This window comes from Miniopterus schreibersii (genome assembly GCF_964146895.1).
Source record: "Miniopterus schreibersii genome assembly, chromosome: 21".
Taxonomy (NCBI): Eukaryota; Metazoa; Chordata; class Mammalia; order Chiroptera; family Miniopteridae; genus Miniopterus; species Miniopterus schreibersii.
Genome location: NC_138123.1, coordinates 7,361,618 through 7,380,195, shown reverse-complemented (window position 1 = coordinate 7,380,195; position 18,578 = coordinate 7,361,618). Strand labels below are relative to the sequence as shown.

The window sequence follows — 18,578 nt, the reverse complement described above, 5'->3', positions numbered from 1 at the left end:
AGGTGCAGGTGGCATTCAGCTTGTCCTTGCTCTTTCCATTCCACATCCAGCAATTCTTTCTCTCTCTCTTTCTTTCTCTCTCTCTTTCTTTCTCTCTCTCTCTCTCTCTCTCTTTCTTTCTTTCTTTCTTTCTTTCTTTCTTTCTTTCTTTCTTTCTTTCTTTCTTTCTTTCTTTCTTTCTTTCTTTCTTTCTTTCCTTCCCCCTTCCTTCCTTCCTTCCTTCCTTCCTTCCTTCCTTCCTTCCTTCCTTCCTTCCTTCCTTCCTTCCTTCCTTCCTTCCTCTTTCTTTCTTCTTTCTTTCTTTCTTTCCTCACCACCTTATTGAAGTATGATCGACATACAAAAAGCTGTACATATTTAATGTGTACAACTTGATGAGTTTGGAGGTAAGTATATACCAGCGAAACCATCACCATAATCTATGCCATTAACATATTCATCACCTCCAAAAGTTACTCCTGCCCTCTTAATTTATTATATTATTGTTATTTGTGTGTGATAAAAACACTAAACCAAGATCTACCTCTTAGCAAATTTCTAAGTGTGAACATAGCATTGATCACTGCAGGCACTGCGCTGTACAGGCCATCTCTAGGACCTGTTCATCTTGAATAATGAAACTCTGTACGCTTTGGCTTGGTCCCCCTGTTGCCCTCTCCCCCACCAGCCCCTGGCAACCACCACTGGCCCTTCTCCAGCAATTCTTTCTGACCGCTAGTTCGATGACCAAGGGACCCCAGGCCCCCTGACACATGCAAAGGCGACAGCTCCTCCCAGGGACGTCTCTGCTAGCTCTACTTCCCCAGCCCCACTCCAGCAACGGGACGCGCCTGGCCACCTGTATTCCTTGGCGACCTTGACTGGTCCGTTCACACCAGTGTTTCAGGAGGGCTGGTTAGTGACCGACCCTCCAGCTCCCTACCCGGTACCCCTAGTTCCCAGGCCCTCCCACAATTTCCTGACATGTTCTGTAATTCTTACGGTCGTTCACCTTCCCCGATTGAACCCCGACGGATAGACTAATGGACACGGTGCACCATGGAAGCTGTAGAAGAAACGAAAGAGAGTCCTTGCCCTTGAGGGGCTTCCAGCTCCCTGGGGAGATGGAGCATTTTAACACAGCCAGCTGGGGACTCATGGCAGCTTATGGATCAAGTGACAAATCCATGATGTGGTCATTGCCTTGCAGTCCTGGAGGTGTCCAGTGTCTTCTAGTGTCCGGCACCAGGAGCTGATTGGGAATAAACGCAGTCAGCTTTCTCCAACTGGTGGCCACATTGGGTCCCAAGTGGATACAGACTCTTCCCTCTTCTGTTCCATCCAGGCTCGGGCCTCCTGATCAGCGTAAGAATGGAAAGAAAGTTACTTACATATTGGGTGGAATCGAACGTGAATGCTGATATTGAAGGTTTCCCATCCAATCAACAGAAAGTCCCTGGGCCCACCACACTTGGGAAGCTTGAGTTCTGGAATTCCAGCCTCGGTTAACCCCAATCCACAAACTTGCTGGAGTTATGAAGCTTGGTGAGAGGACTGTTTTGCTAGTGTTCATTCCCAATATGCTCTGTCCTGAGCCGGCATCACTGAATTTATGTCGCCCACTGAATTGTTTTTACCCTCTGTCTGTTGATGGTCTTTTGGCATCTGCCCAAAGAAAAACAGATAAAAGTATGCATTCCTGGTTTTTACACAAAATAAATTTTATTTCTAACTTGGCTAGAAACTTCCCCAGACACTCAGCAATGGCCTCATTTTGTTGGGCCTCGGTTTCCTGCTGTTAAAAACAGAGTTGCTAATACTGACCTCCTCGGGGAGGTGTGTGTCAATGTTTGGCTACAAATCCAGCTGAGGTGCCTGGACGACAGGTGATATGGAAGGACGACAGCAGTCTGGGTGAACGGCCCCTGGAAAAGTCCAGGACACAGGCCATAGCAATACCCCAGGCTCCTGGAAGCTGCTGGTCAACTGTGGGTTTATTTTGCAAGTGTGCATGCACACGTTGTGTGTGTCTGGAGTGTTGACTCTGGAGACCTAAGACTACAGTAGAAAGCATCATAGGTAGCTCAGGAAAGTGAGGATTTATTTTTAGCCATGACCCTTGTCTCTTAAGTGATCTGAATTTTAAAAGAAAGAGGGCAGGGGAGGAGGGAAAGAAATATAGAAGGCAAGGAAAGAATGTGAGATTCCTGCTTGATCTTACAAAGCACCAGAGTGAAACTCAAGGCCAGCTTTCTTATTTCTTTTCAACCAGAAAGGTGTTGACAGGAAGAATGTATGAACAGGGGAGCATATGCCCGCTTCTGAGAATTTCCTCCCTTTTCTCCAGTCATTCATCCTGAGAATCTGGCTCCGAGTGTCTACGGTCCTGGTCTTTTCAGATGTGGAGCCTTTGGTTTGTCACTCATTTATTCCTGGATGCTGAAAGTCTGTGCTTCCAAGAGATCTGTCCTGTTTGTCTTGGCGTCTCATGGGCTGACATTGAAGGGTTTCCTGCCCACTCTCTGCTTCCATGCTGGTGCCAAGAGTGGGCAAAGGGAGAAAAGGCAAGGGGGGCATCGGAGGGAAAGCTGGGCCTGCTCAGTGAGGGCAGGGAAATCGTAGGGGGTGCTGGAGGGTGGAGACAGTGGACGCTCAGATGAGGGCAGTGACTTTGGAAGGAAAGCAGGAATCTGAACAGTGTCACAAGAACAGGCCAGAAGCCAGGATCAGGAGGCATGACCATTTCTGTCCAAGCACAGTGGACTCAGGCTATGCTGTAAAATTGGATCATAGGATGTGATGCGAATTGTGCGACAAGGGCCATGTTTAAAAAACCCAGCAGAAAAATGGGCAAAAGATCTGAATAGACATTTCACAGAGGTGAATAAATAGAAAGATAGCCAAGGTGTTATTTCTCGGGGAATTGCAGACGCAGGCCGCAGTGAGATGCTGTTTTACACCTGCCGGATTCGCAAGAATGAAGGCTTCTGGCAATTCCGAGCGTGGGAGAGGCTGTAAAACTACAGGAATTCTTTCACGTTCCTAGTAAGAGTGTAAAGTGGCATGATCACTTCGGGAAACAATCTGGCATTTTGCTGTAAAGTTGAATATGCCTATAACTGGGATTTAGCAATTTCACTCCTCGGTATATATTCTAGATCAGGTTTTTTTTTAAAACATGGGTTTGTTAGTGAGTCATGAAACAAATTTAGTACACAAGCAACATTTAAAAAAATAGAGATATGTCTTTATTGCTTTCAGAGAGAGGAAGGGAGAGGGAGAGAGAGAGAAACATCAATGAGGAGAGAGTCATTGATCGGCTGCCTCCTGCACGCCCCCCACTGGGGATTGAGCCCGAAACCTGGGCATGTGCCCCGACTGGGAATCCCACCTCCATCTCCTGCAGGGCATTGTGCCTATAGTGATCAATACTATATTTACACTTAGTTACAGTAGTTCTAGGAAGCTAAGATACTTTGGCTCTTTAAGATTTAGGAAAATGCTTTATCTCCTATTTAAATGCTAAATATTGGAATTATGACCTCTGCAGGTTTATAGTCAACATTTGAATCCAGGGGACCTGGAATAAAGATTCTACTCTGCCCTTTAATTGGCTGCTTAACCTCGAATAAATCACTTCCCCTCTTTGGGCTTGTGTGCTCATGTGTGAAATGGTCAGGATATCAGTATTTACCCTCCTTAAGTCTCATAGTGGTAAATGGGCCCAATGAGATAACACATGGGAAAGTGTATTGTAAATTGTAAAATGCTAGATTGCTATGTAAAACATTTTATTTTCACCCATTAAAGTGACTAGTGAGGGTCAACTAAGCTTCTAAGGTAGTGTGCACAGTTAGAATGTCAGTCGCTAGATCCCTAAATAGCACAACCTGTTGATAAGACAAAGCTGAGCTTATCGCTGCTTCGGGGAGGGAGAGCACTCCCTCCAAAGGGCTTTGGTAGAGTTTCAGAGGATGAAAGGCCAGGCCAGAGTTTACTGAGACTTTGAAGATTGGTTTAAGGCAGGTCTCTCAATCTGGAGGCTTGAGTGCAGTTGGTAAAGATTGTCGTGTAATGGTGGGGATAGCAAAGTAAGGATTTTGAGACAGGGTTTCAAAGAGTCTTTGGGCGGAAACTGTTTCTATTGAAAATGTTGGAAGTTCCTATAATGAAGGCTCAGGTTATTTGCCTGTGAAAGTGCCTCCTGGAAGAGTAAAGCAATTCTGATAAACACGATGGAATAATAAAGTCATGCTAATGTAGACAGGAGGGGGGTTGGGTCCTTGTGTCCAAGCTGTGGGAACGGGGAGAGATGGTTTCAGTCCTCACCTCACAAAATGTGGGTGAAATGCTTGAGTTAGTGGCTGGGGTCTGCCCATTCCTTCTTTCATGGGGGCTCATCTCGCTGTTCTCCATCGGTGTTCCTTCTTCCAAGGTCAAGTCGACATTCTAGTTGGCCGTCTGCCAGAACTGTCTGTCATTGTCATTGTCATTCAAAAGCTCATTTCTCCCTACCTTAAAACCCATGGCTAATTTTGCTTAATAACTCTATGCAATGTTACAAATTTCTCCTTGTTCTAAGAGTTCCCTGAACAGAGTTGTTTTATTTTAAGGAGAATTCAACCCAGATGAACAATGCTATGTAGACAATTCTGGAGAAAAAACTGTCTTCTGAAGAGGATTGTGTGTGTTCTCCTTAACCACTTCAGGTCCTGTCTCTACCATGGCTTCTAGACAGAGAGATGAAAGTTGCTGGGCCCACACAGCTTTTGTTCCTTCTGCTGTGCTGATCATATTGAGCCTCCGTTGGTATAAGCTCTGTTCGGTGAGATGACCGTTTATTAAAGACAGGAATAGGGCCACCAGTTTAGAACTCAGATAGAAGACCTCAGTTTAGAACTGGCTTTTAGGTCCTGGGTGGCCCAGGTTGAATTAATCTAGATCCAATTTCCTTCCCCCCCTACCTGTACCCAGCCTTCCTCACCCCCAAAAGTCAAATTTCTTGCTTTAAAAAGCTACTTTGATGAACTGGTAATTCTCTCCTTCTGGTGCAATCACCAGCGAATGAATGGTTCATTGTTAAGAAGTCATTCCACTGAGCAAGGCAACCTCTCCTTCAAACAAGGTTAGGAGTGTTGGGCAAACATTATAATTAAGTCAAGTATGTGTCTCCATTTCTTGTTTTGCAACCCAATGTATATAGGTGGTTCAAATGACAAAATTTTGGAGGTGTGTGGGGGGCATCCATCAACGTTATTTGCCTTTGAAGGCAAATAAATTTATAGATGGGTCTATAATAAAGTGTATCATACTTTTCGAAAAGAGTTCAAAGACACCTGAGAAGTTTGAAAACAGACATTTTACAACGAGTGAAAAAAAGTAGCCAGCAGTTTCCTGACTTGCTAAGTGTATTCACTGGAGTTCAGGTTACCAACGCAATTACACTCTCAATGGATGCCCAAATCCTATTTCTCCACTCATAATTTCTGTTGATTTGTGAGTGAGAAATAAAGATGTAATTTACTGGCTAAGCCAGTGCTATAATCAGTGGAACAAAACAGGATATTCTGGAGAGCTAGTGAGCACTTGTTCTTGACTTCTAATGCTCTGGTCAGAGAATTTGAATTGGTCGTGAGTTAGACCTTTTGAAAAAAAAGTGTCACTAGGGGTCCCTAAACTTTCCACTGACAGGTGTTACTTTTTTTTTTTTATTGTGGTAAAATATACATAACATAAAATTTACCATTTTTTGTACTGGCTTCTTTCACTTAACATTATATCCTCAAAGGTCATATTGAAGCATGTGTCTGGATTTCCTCCCTTTTCAAGGCTGAATAATATTTCATTGTGTGCCTATGCCACATTTTGTTCATCCATTCATCTACTGGTGGACACTTGGGTTGCTTCAACTAACTTTGCTAGCAGGTGTGATAATGAAAATTGCACCATTTTCTGTCTAAATCTACAATATAGTAGCAAGAGCACATTCTTGCCTTTTCCTATAAGTTTATGTCTTTATGTTTCTCTGTATCATCTTTTTTTCTTATTTTCAAGTTTGAGGGGAGACAAAAGGAAGAAGAATGATAGTTTAGCCTAATATTTAGCCGTATAGTCACAAGGAAAGAAATCCAGTAGTTATTACTGAAGTTGTAACTTGCACTATTTATAATCTTAAAAAAAGTTGTTTACTCAAGTGTATCAAGTGAAAATATATGATGAAGGAATTTTTTTCCAAATAGGATATGACGAATATCTTTTTTTTTTTTTTTAATTGCTGTCTTTATTGATTTCAGGGGGAGGAAGGGAGAAGGAGAGAGAGAGAGAAACATCAATGATGAGAGTCATTGATGATCAGCTGCCTCCTGCAGGCCCCCTACTGGGGATCGAGCCCAAAACTTGGGTATGTGCCCTGACTGGAAATCCAACGGATATCTCCTGGATCATAAATCGATACTCAACCACTGAGCCATGCCCAGCCAGGTGATAAATATAATTTTAAATAATGCCAAGTATCATATTTTTTGACCTATAAATCCAGAAATTTCTTTTCCACATGATTACCCTGGAAAAAGAAGTTGGTAGCTTCTTAATTTCTTCCCAGTATTACAGCATTTGCTGGCTGGCAATAGCAAGAGCCAAATCCACAATTTAGATTTCAAATTTAGTAAGTGGTAAATCATTTGTAAGACCCAAAATACACAAAGCTACAGCAGCGACAATATCCTTCCCAAGCGCTTCAGAAGGATCACGAGCACACTGCCAACATTTATTAATAGCTTCATGAAAAGACACACATGAAGGCATGAGCCCAGAGGTCTGACAAAGCCAGAACTTCGTTAGGATTACTGTTAACTGTCAATTAACCCTGAAACAAAAGCTGCTCATGGAATTACATAACAATTAATGATCTTCCAGGCTGTCTTCAGATTTTTTAGGAGTTTTTGTCCAAATTAGGGATTTTCTTCCTCTGACCGTTTGAATGCTGCGTTGAATTGGCCCATAGCTGTGAATTCAACCTGAGGAGGTCGGGAAGGCTTCCCAGAAGAGGAGACTTTTCAGCTGGGTCTTAAGAATGAACATTTTATGTGCAGAGGGGAGAAAAGGACAACCCAGGGAGAATGTACAGCATGACCAGAGCCACAAACCCGTGAACACGTATGGCAGGATTAAGGAATGGTTGACAGTCTAAGTTTCAAGTGTGTGTGGGGTAAGGGGGTCAAGGGAAAAAAGGTAGGGAAGAAAAATGGTAGGAGATTGGTCTTAAAAAATCTTCTGTGGCTAAAATGGTGAAAATTTTGAATGTTATGCTAAGAAGTGTAAACTTTATTCTGAGAAAATAGGGTTCTGTGGAAAGCTCATAGAAAAGGTTAGGATATGACTTGGTTTAAACTGGAGATGAGTTAGAAATTTACATTCTGAATGGGAGACGATGAGAACCTAAACATGGAACAGTAGCAGTAATGAAGAACAAAGAAGATATATGGATGGCCAATAAGCACATGAAAAGATATTCAATCTCCCTAGTCATCAGGGAAATAAATGCAAATTAAAACCACTGAAATATGAGATAACAGCCCATGGAGAGGTCTTGGGCAAAAAGCAGAGTTCTTGAAAATTGCACATAAGTCATCCTCTCCTATCTCATTGGCTAGGAAAGCTTGGAAATGTAGACTTTAGCTGGGCACATTGCTTCCCCACTCAAATAAACTTGGAGTTTTAGAATTAAGGGAGAGGAGAAGGCAACATGCAGAATTTCTAAGGAAGCCAGAAGAATTTGGAATTGTTTTATCACTATCTTCAGGGAAAATTCACTCCCTTCTTTTGAGGAGCCTCTCTTCGCTCCCTCTGGGTATGGTTCTAGGAGGTTCTCAGGCTGGGCATGAGACCCAAGCTAGATCAATCAAAGCCCTTCATCCCCTGGCCAGTGTTTGGGTCAGGTCCCAAGGACCCAAGTGCCATCAGGGCTTCTCTCCATTTTCCCCACCTACAGTTTATTAAGATGGAGCACGTCCCTCTCTGGTGGCCAAGTTAAGAGGTGAGCCAGGAGCTGCTGGCAGCTGTGGTTACAGCTTTGTGAAGAGGCCAAGCTGAGAAAACGAAGCTCAAAGATGTAAAAATGCAAGACCAGAGAGAGAGTCTTGACCATTTGAGATGCCGGTCACCCCTGCCTTTCCTGAGGTTTCATAACATGAGAAATATTTTCCTTAGTTCAAGCTGGCTTTCTGTCCATTACAACCTTTTGAAGAAGAGTAATTAATATAGGCCTCTTGCCCTGTGGCAAGGACGAGAATACAGTCAGCCTTAATGAGAGAATTTCAGGCATCTACTCCGAGGAGGGTGGTTTGGGACCCTAATGAAAAAAAATTAAGGGGTCCTCCAGTGAGGGCATGTATATGTTGATTTCCAGGACCCCTTCAGGATCACTGCACTCCGATATTTGTAAAGGTCTCCCCACCCCCCCCATTCGCTCGGATTCTTCCCCCTTCCTGACTCAGGTGCCCACTTCCAGTCAGACCTAAGTGTCTTGAGTCCTCAGTTTCCTTCTCGTAGCCTTGGCAGATCTCTGATAAACTCTGTCTCTCCTGCAGTTACTTGATATTGCTCTGAGACCTCCAAGAACATCTGCTTCTCCCCTCTTCCCTCCTTTGAGAGGAATGACCTTCTCGAACCCTTCGGAGGGATGACCTCAGTGTTTTTCTCAGATTGGAGCGAAACATGGGTTTCATCCTAACTCACGCCTGGCTCCTTTACCAAGAGGCCAAATTGCCCCTTGCTGGTAACTTTTACACATCTATGCTCACCCCCTAGATTGCTTTAAATTCTTCCTTCCCTGCTTGTATTCCCCCCATCCAGTCTTAGAAAAGAGCTGCTCTACAAAGCATCCATTGAGTCAACCTTGACATAAACTCTGAGTTTAGCCAGTTACATCAACTCTCAAAATTAAACAGACTGTTCAGTGCTTGGGACAGACCAGCCTTCTTACGGATTGTTCCTTAACTTAATTTGGGCATCATTTGGCAGGAAAAGAAAGCCAAACCAGGCTTGACACTCAACAGAGGCCCAGAGCTGTAAGTAGCTCAAATAAAGCGAATCGGTATCACCATCTTCTTAGTAACAGGAGAGAAAATAAAGTAAAGATTAGGAAGGAAGCGACCAGACTGAAGTTTTGAAGGGAAGTATCATTCGCAAGTGAGAGACACTGAATAAAATCAAATACGATGAGCTGCTCAGTGAAGGCAACGTTATAAAAACCACACAAAACAAAGTATTTAAAGAAAAATTAATGATGAGAAACATGGCAAATATGAAAGGCCGCCTGAGTTAGACAAGAAAGCCTGAATGGGAAGCTAAGGTAAGAGGGCTCTAGTCAGGCCTTTTCCTGAAATATTATAGCTCTATCCACGGATGAGAAAAATTTCAATGAGTACTTAAGTCCCAAAATAATCTTTCACAAGAACATAAACAAACAGATGGCTCTTTTTCAAAGATTTTATTTGGTAAGTTTCTTGCTAGGCTATGACTTAATTTATTTTTTATTTATTGATTCATTTTAGAGGGGGGGGGGAGAGAGAGAGAGAAACATCGATTTGTTGTTCACTTACTTATGCATTCATTGGTTGATTCTTGTATGTGCCCTGACTAGAGATCAAACCCGAAATCTTAGTGTATTAGGACAATGCCCTAATAAACTGAGCTGCCTTGCCAGGGCCCTAGACTATGACTTTTATGCCCAACTGCTTTGCAAACAACCAAAGCTCAAGATAACAATCGAGTCACCTAAGGGGTATGGCATTCTCTATCTAGTCTCTCTGATTATAACTAGAACATTAAGAAAGAGAATGTAGACCCTTCTTGGAAACACCTTTTTTTTTTTTTTTAAACATATCTTTATTGATTTCAGAGAGAGGAAAGGAGAGGGAGAGAGAGAGACAGAAACATCAATAGTGAGAGAGTCATTGATCGGCTGCCTCCTGCACGCCTCCAGCTGGGGATCGAGCCAGCAACCCGGGCGTGTAACCTGACTGGGAATCGAACCCCGATCTCCTGGATCCTAGGTTGATGCTCAGCCGCTGAGCCACACCCGGCCGGGCTCTGAAGCACCTTTAAAAACACACTGTACGTCATTTATTGGGTCCCCACATTGCCCAAGGTACATTTGCACTGGAGATACAAATCTCTGCCTAAGGGAGGGGTTTATTTATATAGCTCTTGCTGTGGCCTCCTGTGGCAGAATCAGGGGTTAAGCGACTTGAGAGCATTTTGTTTCTTTTGTTTCTAACTATGCTAGTTCCATTTCCCAAGTGGACCTTGAGTTTTTTCTTTCCATTTTTTTTTAAAGATTAAAATATACAGATATATATCTTTATTGATTTCAAAGAGAGGAAAGGAGAGGGAGAGAGAGAGAAACATCAATGATGAGAGTCATTGATCGGCTGCCTCCTGCACATCCCTACTGGGGATTGAGCCTGAAACCTGGGCATGTGCCCTGACCAGGAATCAAACCGGGATCTCCTAGATCATAGGTTGATGCTCAACTGCTGAGCCACGTCAGCCAGGCTAAAGATTTTTTTAAAAAATTGATTTTAGAGAGAGGAAGGGAGAGAGAAACATCGATGTGAGAGAGAAACATTGATTGGCTGCCTCCAGCACTTGCCCTGACCAGGAATCAAACCCGCCACCTTTTTGATGTACTGGACAAATGCTTCAACCAACCGAGCCACACTGGCCAGGGCTTTTCTTTCTCTTTTTCATCAGAGGAAGTAAAGTGAAATAGAAGAGGCCACCTGGTACAGAGGTTGCATGTGACTTGTGGAACTGGTCTTTCTGCTTTTCTCATTTACTAGCTGTGCGGCTTTGAGCAAGTTTCTTAACCTTTCTGTGCCTCACCTTCGTGAGCTACATGTATAGCAGGGATGACCGTAATGGTACCCACTTCCTAGGAATGTTGTGGGGATTAATTGAGTTAATGTATGTAAGTGCCTAGGAGGTTAGCAGATATCATTATTGTCTAGCTAGTCAGCTCCATTCGTCTCTTACATTCCTGTGACTCAAGGACGCTCCTTTTCTCAATGTGAAGCCTGCCTGTGTCACTTTCCATCTAAGGAGGTCTGAGCACTGCACAGAGGAGTTGGGAAATGAGACTCAATTCTGCCCTTAACTGCCTTAACTTTTGATTTTCATTTCAATTCATTCGTGACTCAGTATTTGGCCACTCAGCATCGCCATTCGACTTCATCGTAAGTTGGTATCAATGACAAGTGAGGCCAAATGAATGTATTGAGACCAGTGACACACAAGGAGATTATGTTTTCTGATAACTGCTTTTTCCTTTCGACTTTACTAAGACTTCACTAGAGATGGAATTTTGATATTAAACTCAGAAAACGAAGATTCAAAGATAATTTCTCAAACTGGAATTTGGCCATGTCACCGTGCTTAGCAAGAGTTCCAAAGAGCAAAATAATTGGGTTTTAATGAGCTTTGGAACTTACCCAAAAGGTGGACAAAAGCTAGCAAAGGCACAGTGTTAAGCAGTGTGAATTCATTGTAGACAGCTTGTCCAGGATACATCCTAGTGGTAATAACTTTCCTCTCTACTGTGATTAGCCAGAAAATTATCTTTATTAATTTTTCTCCTGATCTCCTTTGAGGAAATACTCCAAGGTGAGCTGTCACCTGATCATAATGCCCATAAGATAATGGACTGGTGTTCTCAAGTTTGATTACAGTAAATGGGACAAGTAAATCAACTCAATGCAAGAAAGAGGGCAACCACCAGTTTTAATTCCCAAGCTACCAGGTAGATTTTATAAGCGATAAGAGTTCAGAATTAAATTAGGGTGATTCTTCTTTTCAATCTAATTTCTAAAGCACCGTGATTTGATTTTCATTGAGAAACAAAGCCCACCTGCCGTATTCTTTATATGGCAGCCACGGCTGAGCTTCGTGGGGATAATGCATTGCCTTTTATAGATCTAGCCTCTATCAATTCTTGTTACTCCAATATTGGGCAGGCTTTGGGAATCTTCTGGAAAATTTAAACAGTGTAGCACTAAGAAAAGAGACCCTGGGGAAGAGGAAATGAAATTAACTGGATAAATCCTAATTTGGAAGGGAGAAAAATGACAAATGGAAGAAAAATGCAAATGGCAGAGAGGCAAATAGTTTCCTCTCATGTCTGTCTCCTGATAATATTTCCAAACCGAGATTATAGATGGGCAGCTAGCGCTAGAAGATGAATAATAAACATATCTTGAATCCCACTGGAATGTCATGTTCTGCATTATTTTTTTTCCCCCATTCTCGGAGAGACAAACAAAATTATACTGATTGCCAACAAAATATACACGATACTGTTCCATATAAATAGAAAATGCACAATCATATATACTCCAAGCTACCTTCCCTCTTATTCACCTTAAGTCCTGATTTTCCAAGGGAGAGCCCTGTTTTTGGGTGACGGGACACTGTGCCTACAATCCTTAGCAGTGATTTTCTGACTGCTGAGTACCATTAGTCACACATCCTCCTCATGCCCATAAATGGAGGCCAAGCCCACACTGATGCTATCAGACGAATTTAAACAAGGCATGTTCTGAGTGAACCCTCCCAGCCAGACTCACAACACTCCTGAAGCAAAACCCTGTCCGCCACAAACACGTTTTGTTTCATCCGCGCCGGGGTGCACACTGCTGGCAGATGTGTAGGCCCACTTGCAATGGCTGTGTATGCCTAGGGAGTGGAGCAGTCCCCCTTCTGGGATATTAAGCTGGGGTGCTGTTCTAGGACAAAAAGTTCAGGTCCATATACTTAGTGTTAAGAGAGTCTATTTCTTTTTAAAATATATATATATTTATTGATTTCAGAGAGAGGGAGGGAGAGGGAAAGACAGAAACATCAATGGTGAGAGAGAGTCATTGATCGGCTGCCTCCTGCAGGCCCCCAACTGGGGATCGAGCCTGCAACCCGGGCATGTGCCCTGACTGGGAATCGAACCATGACCTCCTGGATCCTAGGTTGATGCTCAACTGCTGAGCCACGCTGGCCGAGTGAGAGTCTATTTCTTTTGATGAATAGTTCTTCTTCACTTTAGATTAGAGCAGTCATTCATTCACTCATTCATTTATTCCTTTTTTCCCCTTTCAAACATCTGGGTACCTACATGAGGGCTTCTGACTCGGCAACTGTTCTGAGAAAAAGTTCAAAGGATTCTCACCAAGCCAACACAATCTCAGCTAATTATTAAATAGGGTTTATGAGAAGAGAATCAGCTTTCATTGTTACTCCTCTAATCCACTCTTACTTATGCCATAAAAAAGGTTGTATGAGGTTGTAGAAAGAGCAATGGGCCAATCATTGGAAATTCCGGGTTCAAGTTTCAATTCCACCACAATGGGACTGTGGGTAATTTACCTAACCTCCCTGGGCCTCACTTTCGTTTTCTGAACAATGAGTGGGCTGGCCTTAAAATTCCTTACATCTCTAAAATTCTTTTATTCTATATGGTAACACATTCCACAAAGTTTCCTTTGTGACTAGAATAAGCCTGTGATTTCTTTGCTCAAGTTTCCCTCTTGACCTCTCTTTGATTGTTAAAACCAAATACGGACAAGAAGCAATAACATTTTGTCTCAGGCAACAAATTGCCCTTCCGCAGAAGGAACTTTGGAGGTCAGGCCACCCATGGCAATATCTAAATTCAAAGGCAATGGTATGACCAACTTGTGAGCTGGCGGGCTGCCATCCAGAAGGCTGGAAATGGTTGGAGGCGGCCAAAATTCTTGGCTGGTACATTTTTAATAAACATAGAAAATAAGGACAGCATTTTTCCACGTGGATTGCTTAATTTGGTACACGTACCACTGGAACATTTGCTGTTAGGATAAAGATGATGTGATATATCACTTATTTAGCGCAGGATGGATTAACTTTCACAAATGAGAAGTAGGTTATGGAGTCATCTGTAAGGAATTTTTACCCTTGCCTCTTGTCTCTGGCAGGAGATAGTTGGAGTCATTACAGCAAAATCCCCACCCCTTTTGGCCCTTTGTAAGACTTTTCCCTGAAACATAAGCTTCGCTGGATTTACTGTATTGCTATGAATGGACGGAGGGCAAATTGGTGAGAATTCTTTGTGGTCAACCATGTCTTATTAATAATACTTTTCCCAAGATGGTGCCATATGTCTTATTATTGCTTTTCCAAGAAGGGGAAGAAAAAAAAAAGCCTCCACAGCAAATGTTCTTGGGTTTATTTGGGGAATAACATTGGAGGTGCGTGTGTTTGAAGTACACAAATTACAGTATCCATGAGAAGACAATGGACCTCAGGGTAGTTAGGCGGTTCTCCAGTGCCCGTTGCGCTAACTCATCCAGTCCTTGAAGTCTGTACCTCCCCGTCTCCACTCGCCACAGGGCAGCAAGGACATTTTGAGTGGCAAGGCCGTTTTCTCCGCAGGGCCTGGAGCTCCTTGAATAAAAAATACCGCGCGGTGGTTAAGCCGCAATTAGACGTGTGGGTGGAAATTAGCGTTAAGTACACGGCGTTGCAGAGGCGCCGTGCGTTTTCCAGGACCCGAGGCCACCCTGGTTCTGCGCCCAAGCGCCAGGTCGCTGCTTCTAGGGGGCCTGTTGGTCTGAGGCTGCAGGTTCCAAGGAGAAAATAACTTCAGGAAGCTTTTTATAGTTAAAACTGGGCCACGCATCAGGCGTTGACCAAGCAGGGCTGCAGCTTGCTCTTGGAAGTATAAACGATCCCAACCGTCGTCCCATCTATCATGCCAACCGGTGCCCCCATCTTCAAGCAAAGCACCGAAACTTTTTAACACGTTTCCCCTCCCCCGGAGTCATGGTCGTAGGCCTTCCATTTGGGGTTAGATCTTCCAGTCGTAAAAATCCGGTTAGCAACAGACCTCTTCCCGCCTGGCCGTCTTTTTAATAGAAAACACAGCCCCTTCCTGTCTCAGGATTAGGAGAGGCCCGAAATGGGTTCCAGTTTAATTTTTTATTTGATTATTGGATGCGCTTTCAGACTGGATGCGCTCCGGGCCCCCCGGACACCCCCTGCGCCCTCCCCCATCCCACTTGAATCGGATGCGCTCCGCCAGCGGTTGGCATCTTCTATGCCTTTTAAAGGAGGCGATTCCGAGACGGAACGCGCGTGATGGTGGAGCTACAGCCGCTACCGTCAGCCCGCGTCCCTCCCCGCCCCGCGGCAGGAATTCCCCCGTCCGCTCGTGACGCGGGAAAGGGGTTTCGCCGGCCGCGCGCCTCCCGCGGCCGCGTCGCGCTTCCCCGCGGCTCCGGGGATGAGGTCATCCCCGCGCACGGCGGGCCCGGCGGCTCCTTGGGGCGGCGCGCAGGGAGTCCTCGGGCGCGGAGGGAGCGCCGCGAACAATGCCGACCATGTTTTATTTCGCGGCTACGCCCGCGCCCGCCCCCCATCCCGCAGCAAAGGCTGGGCACGGCGGCGCGGCGGGGCGGCCGGGATGCCCACCGACGCGCCGGCCCCGGGCCCGGCCCCGAGATAGCAACAGGGCGAGCTGAGGACAAGCCCCGAGCGTGCGGGGGGCCCCCGGCCCGGTGCCCAGTCACGCATCCCGGCTCCCCACGCGGGTGCCCTGAGATCCATGCGCCGCGGAGGTCCCGGCGGCCCGGCCGCGGGGGAGGCCCCGGAGGTCCCCCGGCCTCGGGGGGAGCGGAGGCGGCGGGGAGGGGGCGGACGGCCAAGGACAACCCCGGGCGAGGAACCCCCGGCGGAGGCGGGGGGCGGGCGGGGTGCAGCCCCAATCTCGGGGGCTGGAGGGGGCGGGGTGGGGAAGCAACAAAGAGCCTGACCACCCCGCGCCGCCCGGCTCGCTCCCGCCCCTCCCGCTCTCCGCAGTTGCGCGGGGCCCCGCCGACGGCTGCTGGGGAGCCCGGCCCCCCGCCGCCCCTCCCCCCGCGCCGCCCCCTCGCCCCCGGGGAGGGGGGAGGGGGGAGGGAGGGGAGGCGGCGCCTGCGTGCTCCTCCGCCGCGCGCCCCGCCTCCTCCCGGGCTCCTGGCGGCGGCGGTGCCGACTCTCCTCCCGCGGCTGCCGCAGCTGCCGGTTGCACACGGCCTGGGCGGCGGGCGCGCGGCCCCGGCGGGCACCCCTGGGAGGGCGGCCGAGGAAGCTCCCGGAGGCGGCGGCGGACCAGGCGGCGGCGGCGGCGGCGGCCGCGGGACCGCCGGGCGCTCGGCCTCTCCGCCCCCTCGCAGCCTTTCTCGCGCCCTCGTCCCTCGCCCTCCGGGCCGGCGCCTCGGCTTTGTGCGCGGAGATGGTGTAGCCGCCCGGCCGCCCCGCCAGCCGCCGGCCGCTCGTCTCGCGTCTCCCCGCCGCGTCCCCGCCCCTGGAGGACGGCCCCCCTGGGCTCGGCGCCTCCCGCGTCTCCCGGCTGCTGGGGAAGCCTCGGCGCCGCCGGCACCATGAGGTGAGGGGCGCGCGGGCGCGGGGCGCGGGGCGGGGGCCGGGCGGGCCATTGTGCCGCGGGCGCCGCGACCCCGCTGTCCCCGGACCCGCCTTCCCTCCCTCCCCGGCGCGGCTCCGGGGTCCTCGGTCTGCTCCCCCCTCCCCCTTTTGTCCCTTCCCATTCCTCTTTCTTTCTAGCGACGCTCCCCAGCCCCTCGCGTCGGGGGGTGGGGGGCAGGGCCTCCTTCCGACGGGCCCCCGTTTCCCCTCCGACGCCCGTCGGCGCCCGGGGTTTCCCTTCCTCGCGCCCTCGGCGCCCGGCGCCCTCCCCCGGCCTCGCCGGCCGGCCCTGGGCGCCAGGGAGGGGGTTCGAGACCCGGGGCGCGCGTGCCGCTCGGGAGCAGGTATTTCCCCGTCTGCCCGTGAAAACCCCCCGTGCGCTCCGATGGCACGACTCTCGTGTTTAATTGAAAAAGGGGGAAAAGTTTGAGCGATCTGGCATCTCCGCGGGTAGGAAGTGCCCCGGTAGTGGCCGGGGAGGGGGTCCGAAGGGGGCGATTCCCGGGTGGGCAGGGAAGGGGGAGCCCGGGTTGGGTTGAGGAGGGGCGCTCAGGGGGAGACCGAGGGATAAGTTAGTTGTTTGCGGTGCGTGAACGCGGGGGGGGGGGATTTGTTTGCAAAAACCCTTTCTCTCCTTGCTCTGTAGCAGCCCGTGTTGCATTGCAGCAGCAGCAGCAGCTTCCCCCTTTCCCTCCGTGATCAATAAAACAAGCTTAATTTTTTTTTTCCGCCCCAAAGGCAAGATTGGAACGCACCGTCGTAATCGAGCTTTTTTCCTTGCTACGAGGAAACATATGGTGTGACATTTTTCTTTTTTGTTTCTCCAATTGTGTTAGGGAAGAGTCCCTGGTGTGGTGTGTCATTCATTGGAGGCTCCCCCCCCCCCGCCTTTCCTAAGCCTGTGGTGTGTCCATAACCACCTCTTTTGGGGTTTGTTGGTGCAGGACTTCGTGAGAAATGGGACTTGGTAGACTGAAGGTCGATCCATTCTGCGTTATCATACTTTAGGCCTTCCTTTTGGGTGAAACAATTGAGGATATAAAGTAAATTACTCCATTTCTGGGTCCTGGAAGAGATAGTCTTACAGTTCATTTGGATTTGAATCTCCTTTGTGTTAAAGATTAATGGCCAACCGTTGCCAAGACCTTTATACTGTAATACAATGAGATTTGAATGATATAATCTACAAATTCCTTGGCTTTGGCAGGAAAATGTCATGTCATTGAAATTCTTTTCGCAAATTAAGTAGTTTCCCCTTTAAACTTTAGATTTCTGTTTTCTTTTCCTATCACGGTCGAACGCTTTCCCATTTTTTAAAAATAAGTTTTTTTGTGATTGAGCCGTATACTTCAGTTTACTGTGGACTTGAATGAATGTTTTTCTCATATTCCAAGTTACAGATCTTGATTGCGGTGGCCTGAAAAACTGTGTTAAATGCTGTTTCTCTATAAGTGACCCTTTTCCTTCGTGATTTCACACGAGTTATTTTCAAATGTAATGGATCACTTTAAAATGTGATGATGCCATACAAACCAAAAAACATAATCTTTGCAATATATGGCTTGGAAAACTTGAGCCATTGGGGGTTTTTTTGTGTGTGTGTTTTTTTTTTGTTTTTTTTTTTAATCAAGTTACTAATGTCATTGAAAACTCAGAAACTATAATAAAATACATGTAATGTTAGAACTGGTACTACACTATATTGTTGATTTCTCCTTTAAAGATTTAATGCCATAGGGGTCTTGCAGATCAGAGGCCATCAGTTTTTTCCAAACTTTGGATAAACTTAACACTAAACAGTGTAAAGCGGTGAAACTGGGATGTTTTTAAGTAAAATGATTGTAGTTTTCTGACTCAGACGTTGTGAACCAAAAAAAAAAAAAAAAGTTAAAGTTTTGGGTGTTCAGTGAAGTGCATGATCTCTGTTCTGTATCCTTGTCAAATCTGTCACCTTTAAGTGAAGGTAAATTATGTCTTCACTTAAAAGTGCCTTTTCTGATAAAAAGTAACTTGCACTTTTTAGCTCTTTTCCTGCTCTATTCCTTATTAAAAATGTAGAGAGGGAGGAATCAGACTGATGCTTTCCAGTAGCGTAAATATAGAACATGGTC

The 18,578-nt window shown here is 46.6% G+C and overlaps 1 protein-coding gene across 15 annotated transcripts in view; it reads left to right on the top strand.

Annotated features, from left to right (window-relative positions):
• ENAH (ENAH actin regulator) overlaps positions 1–18,578 on the top strand; it is a 168,902-nt gene that overhangs the window by 66,648 nt on the left and 83,676 nt on the right. For 2 of the 15 annotated variants that reach the window (XM_081124241.1, XM_081124249.1), the window contains exon 1: positions 16,341–16,429. The exons of 9 other annotated variants lie outside the window; for them this stretch is intronic. Coding sequence is in view for 3 of the 6 variants with exons in the window: in XM_081124251.1 (XP_080980377.1) it covers positions 16,425–16,429 (5 nt within the window). In the remaining 3 variants the exon portion in view is untranslated. Of the gene's footprint in view, positions 1–16,007; positions 16,430–18,578 lie in introns of those variants that run through there. 4 more of the 15 variants (XM_081124251.1, XM_081124243.1, XM_081124244.1 and 1 more) reach the window with 4 other exon arrangements.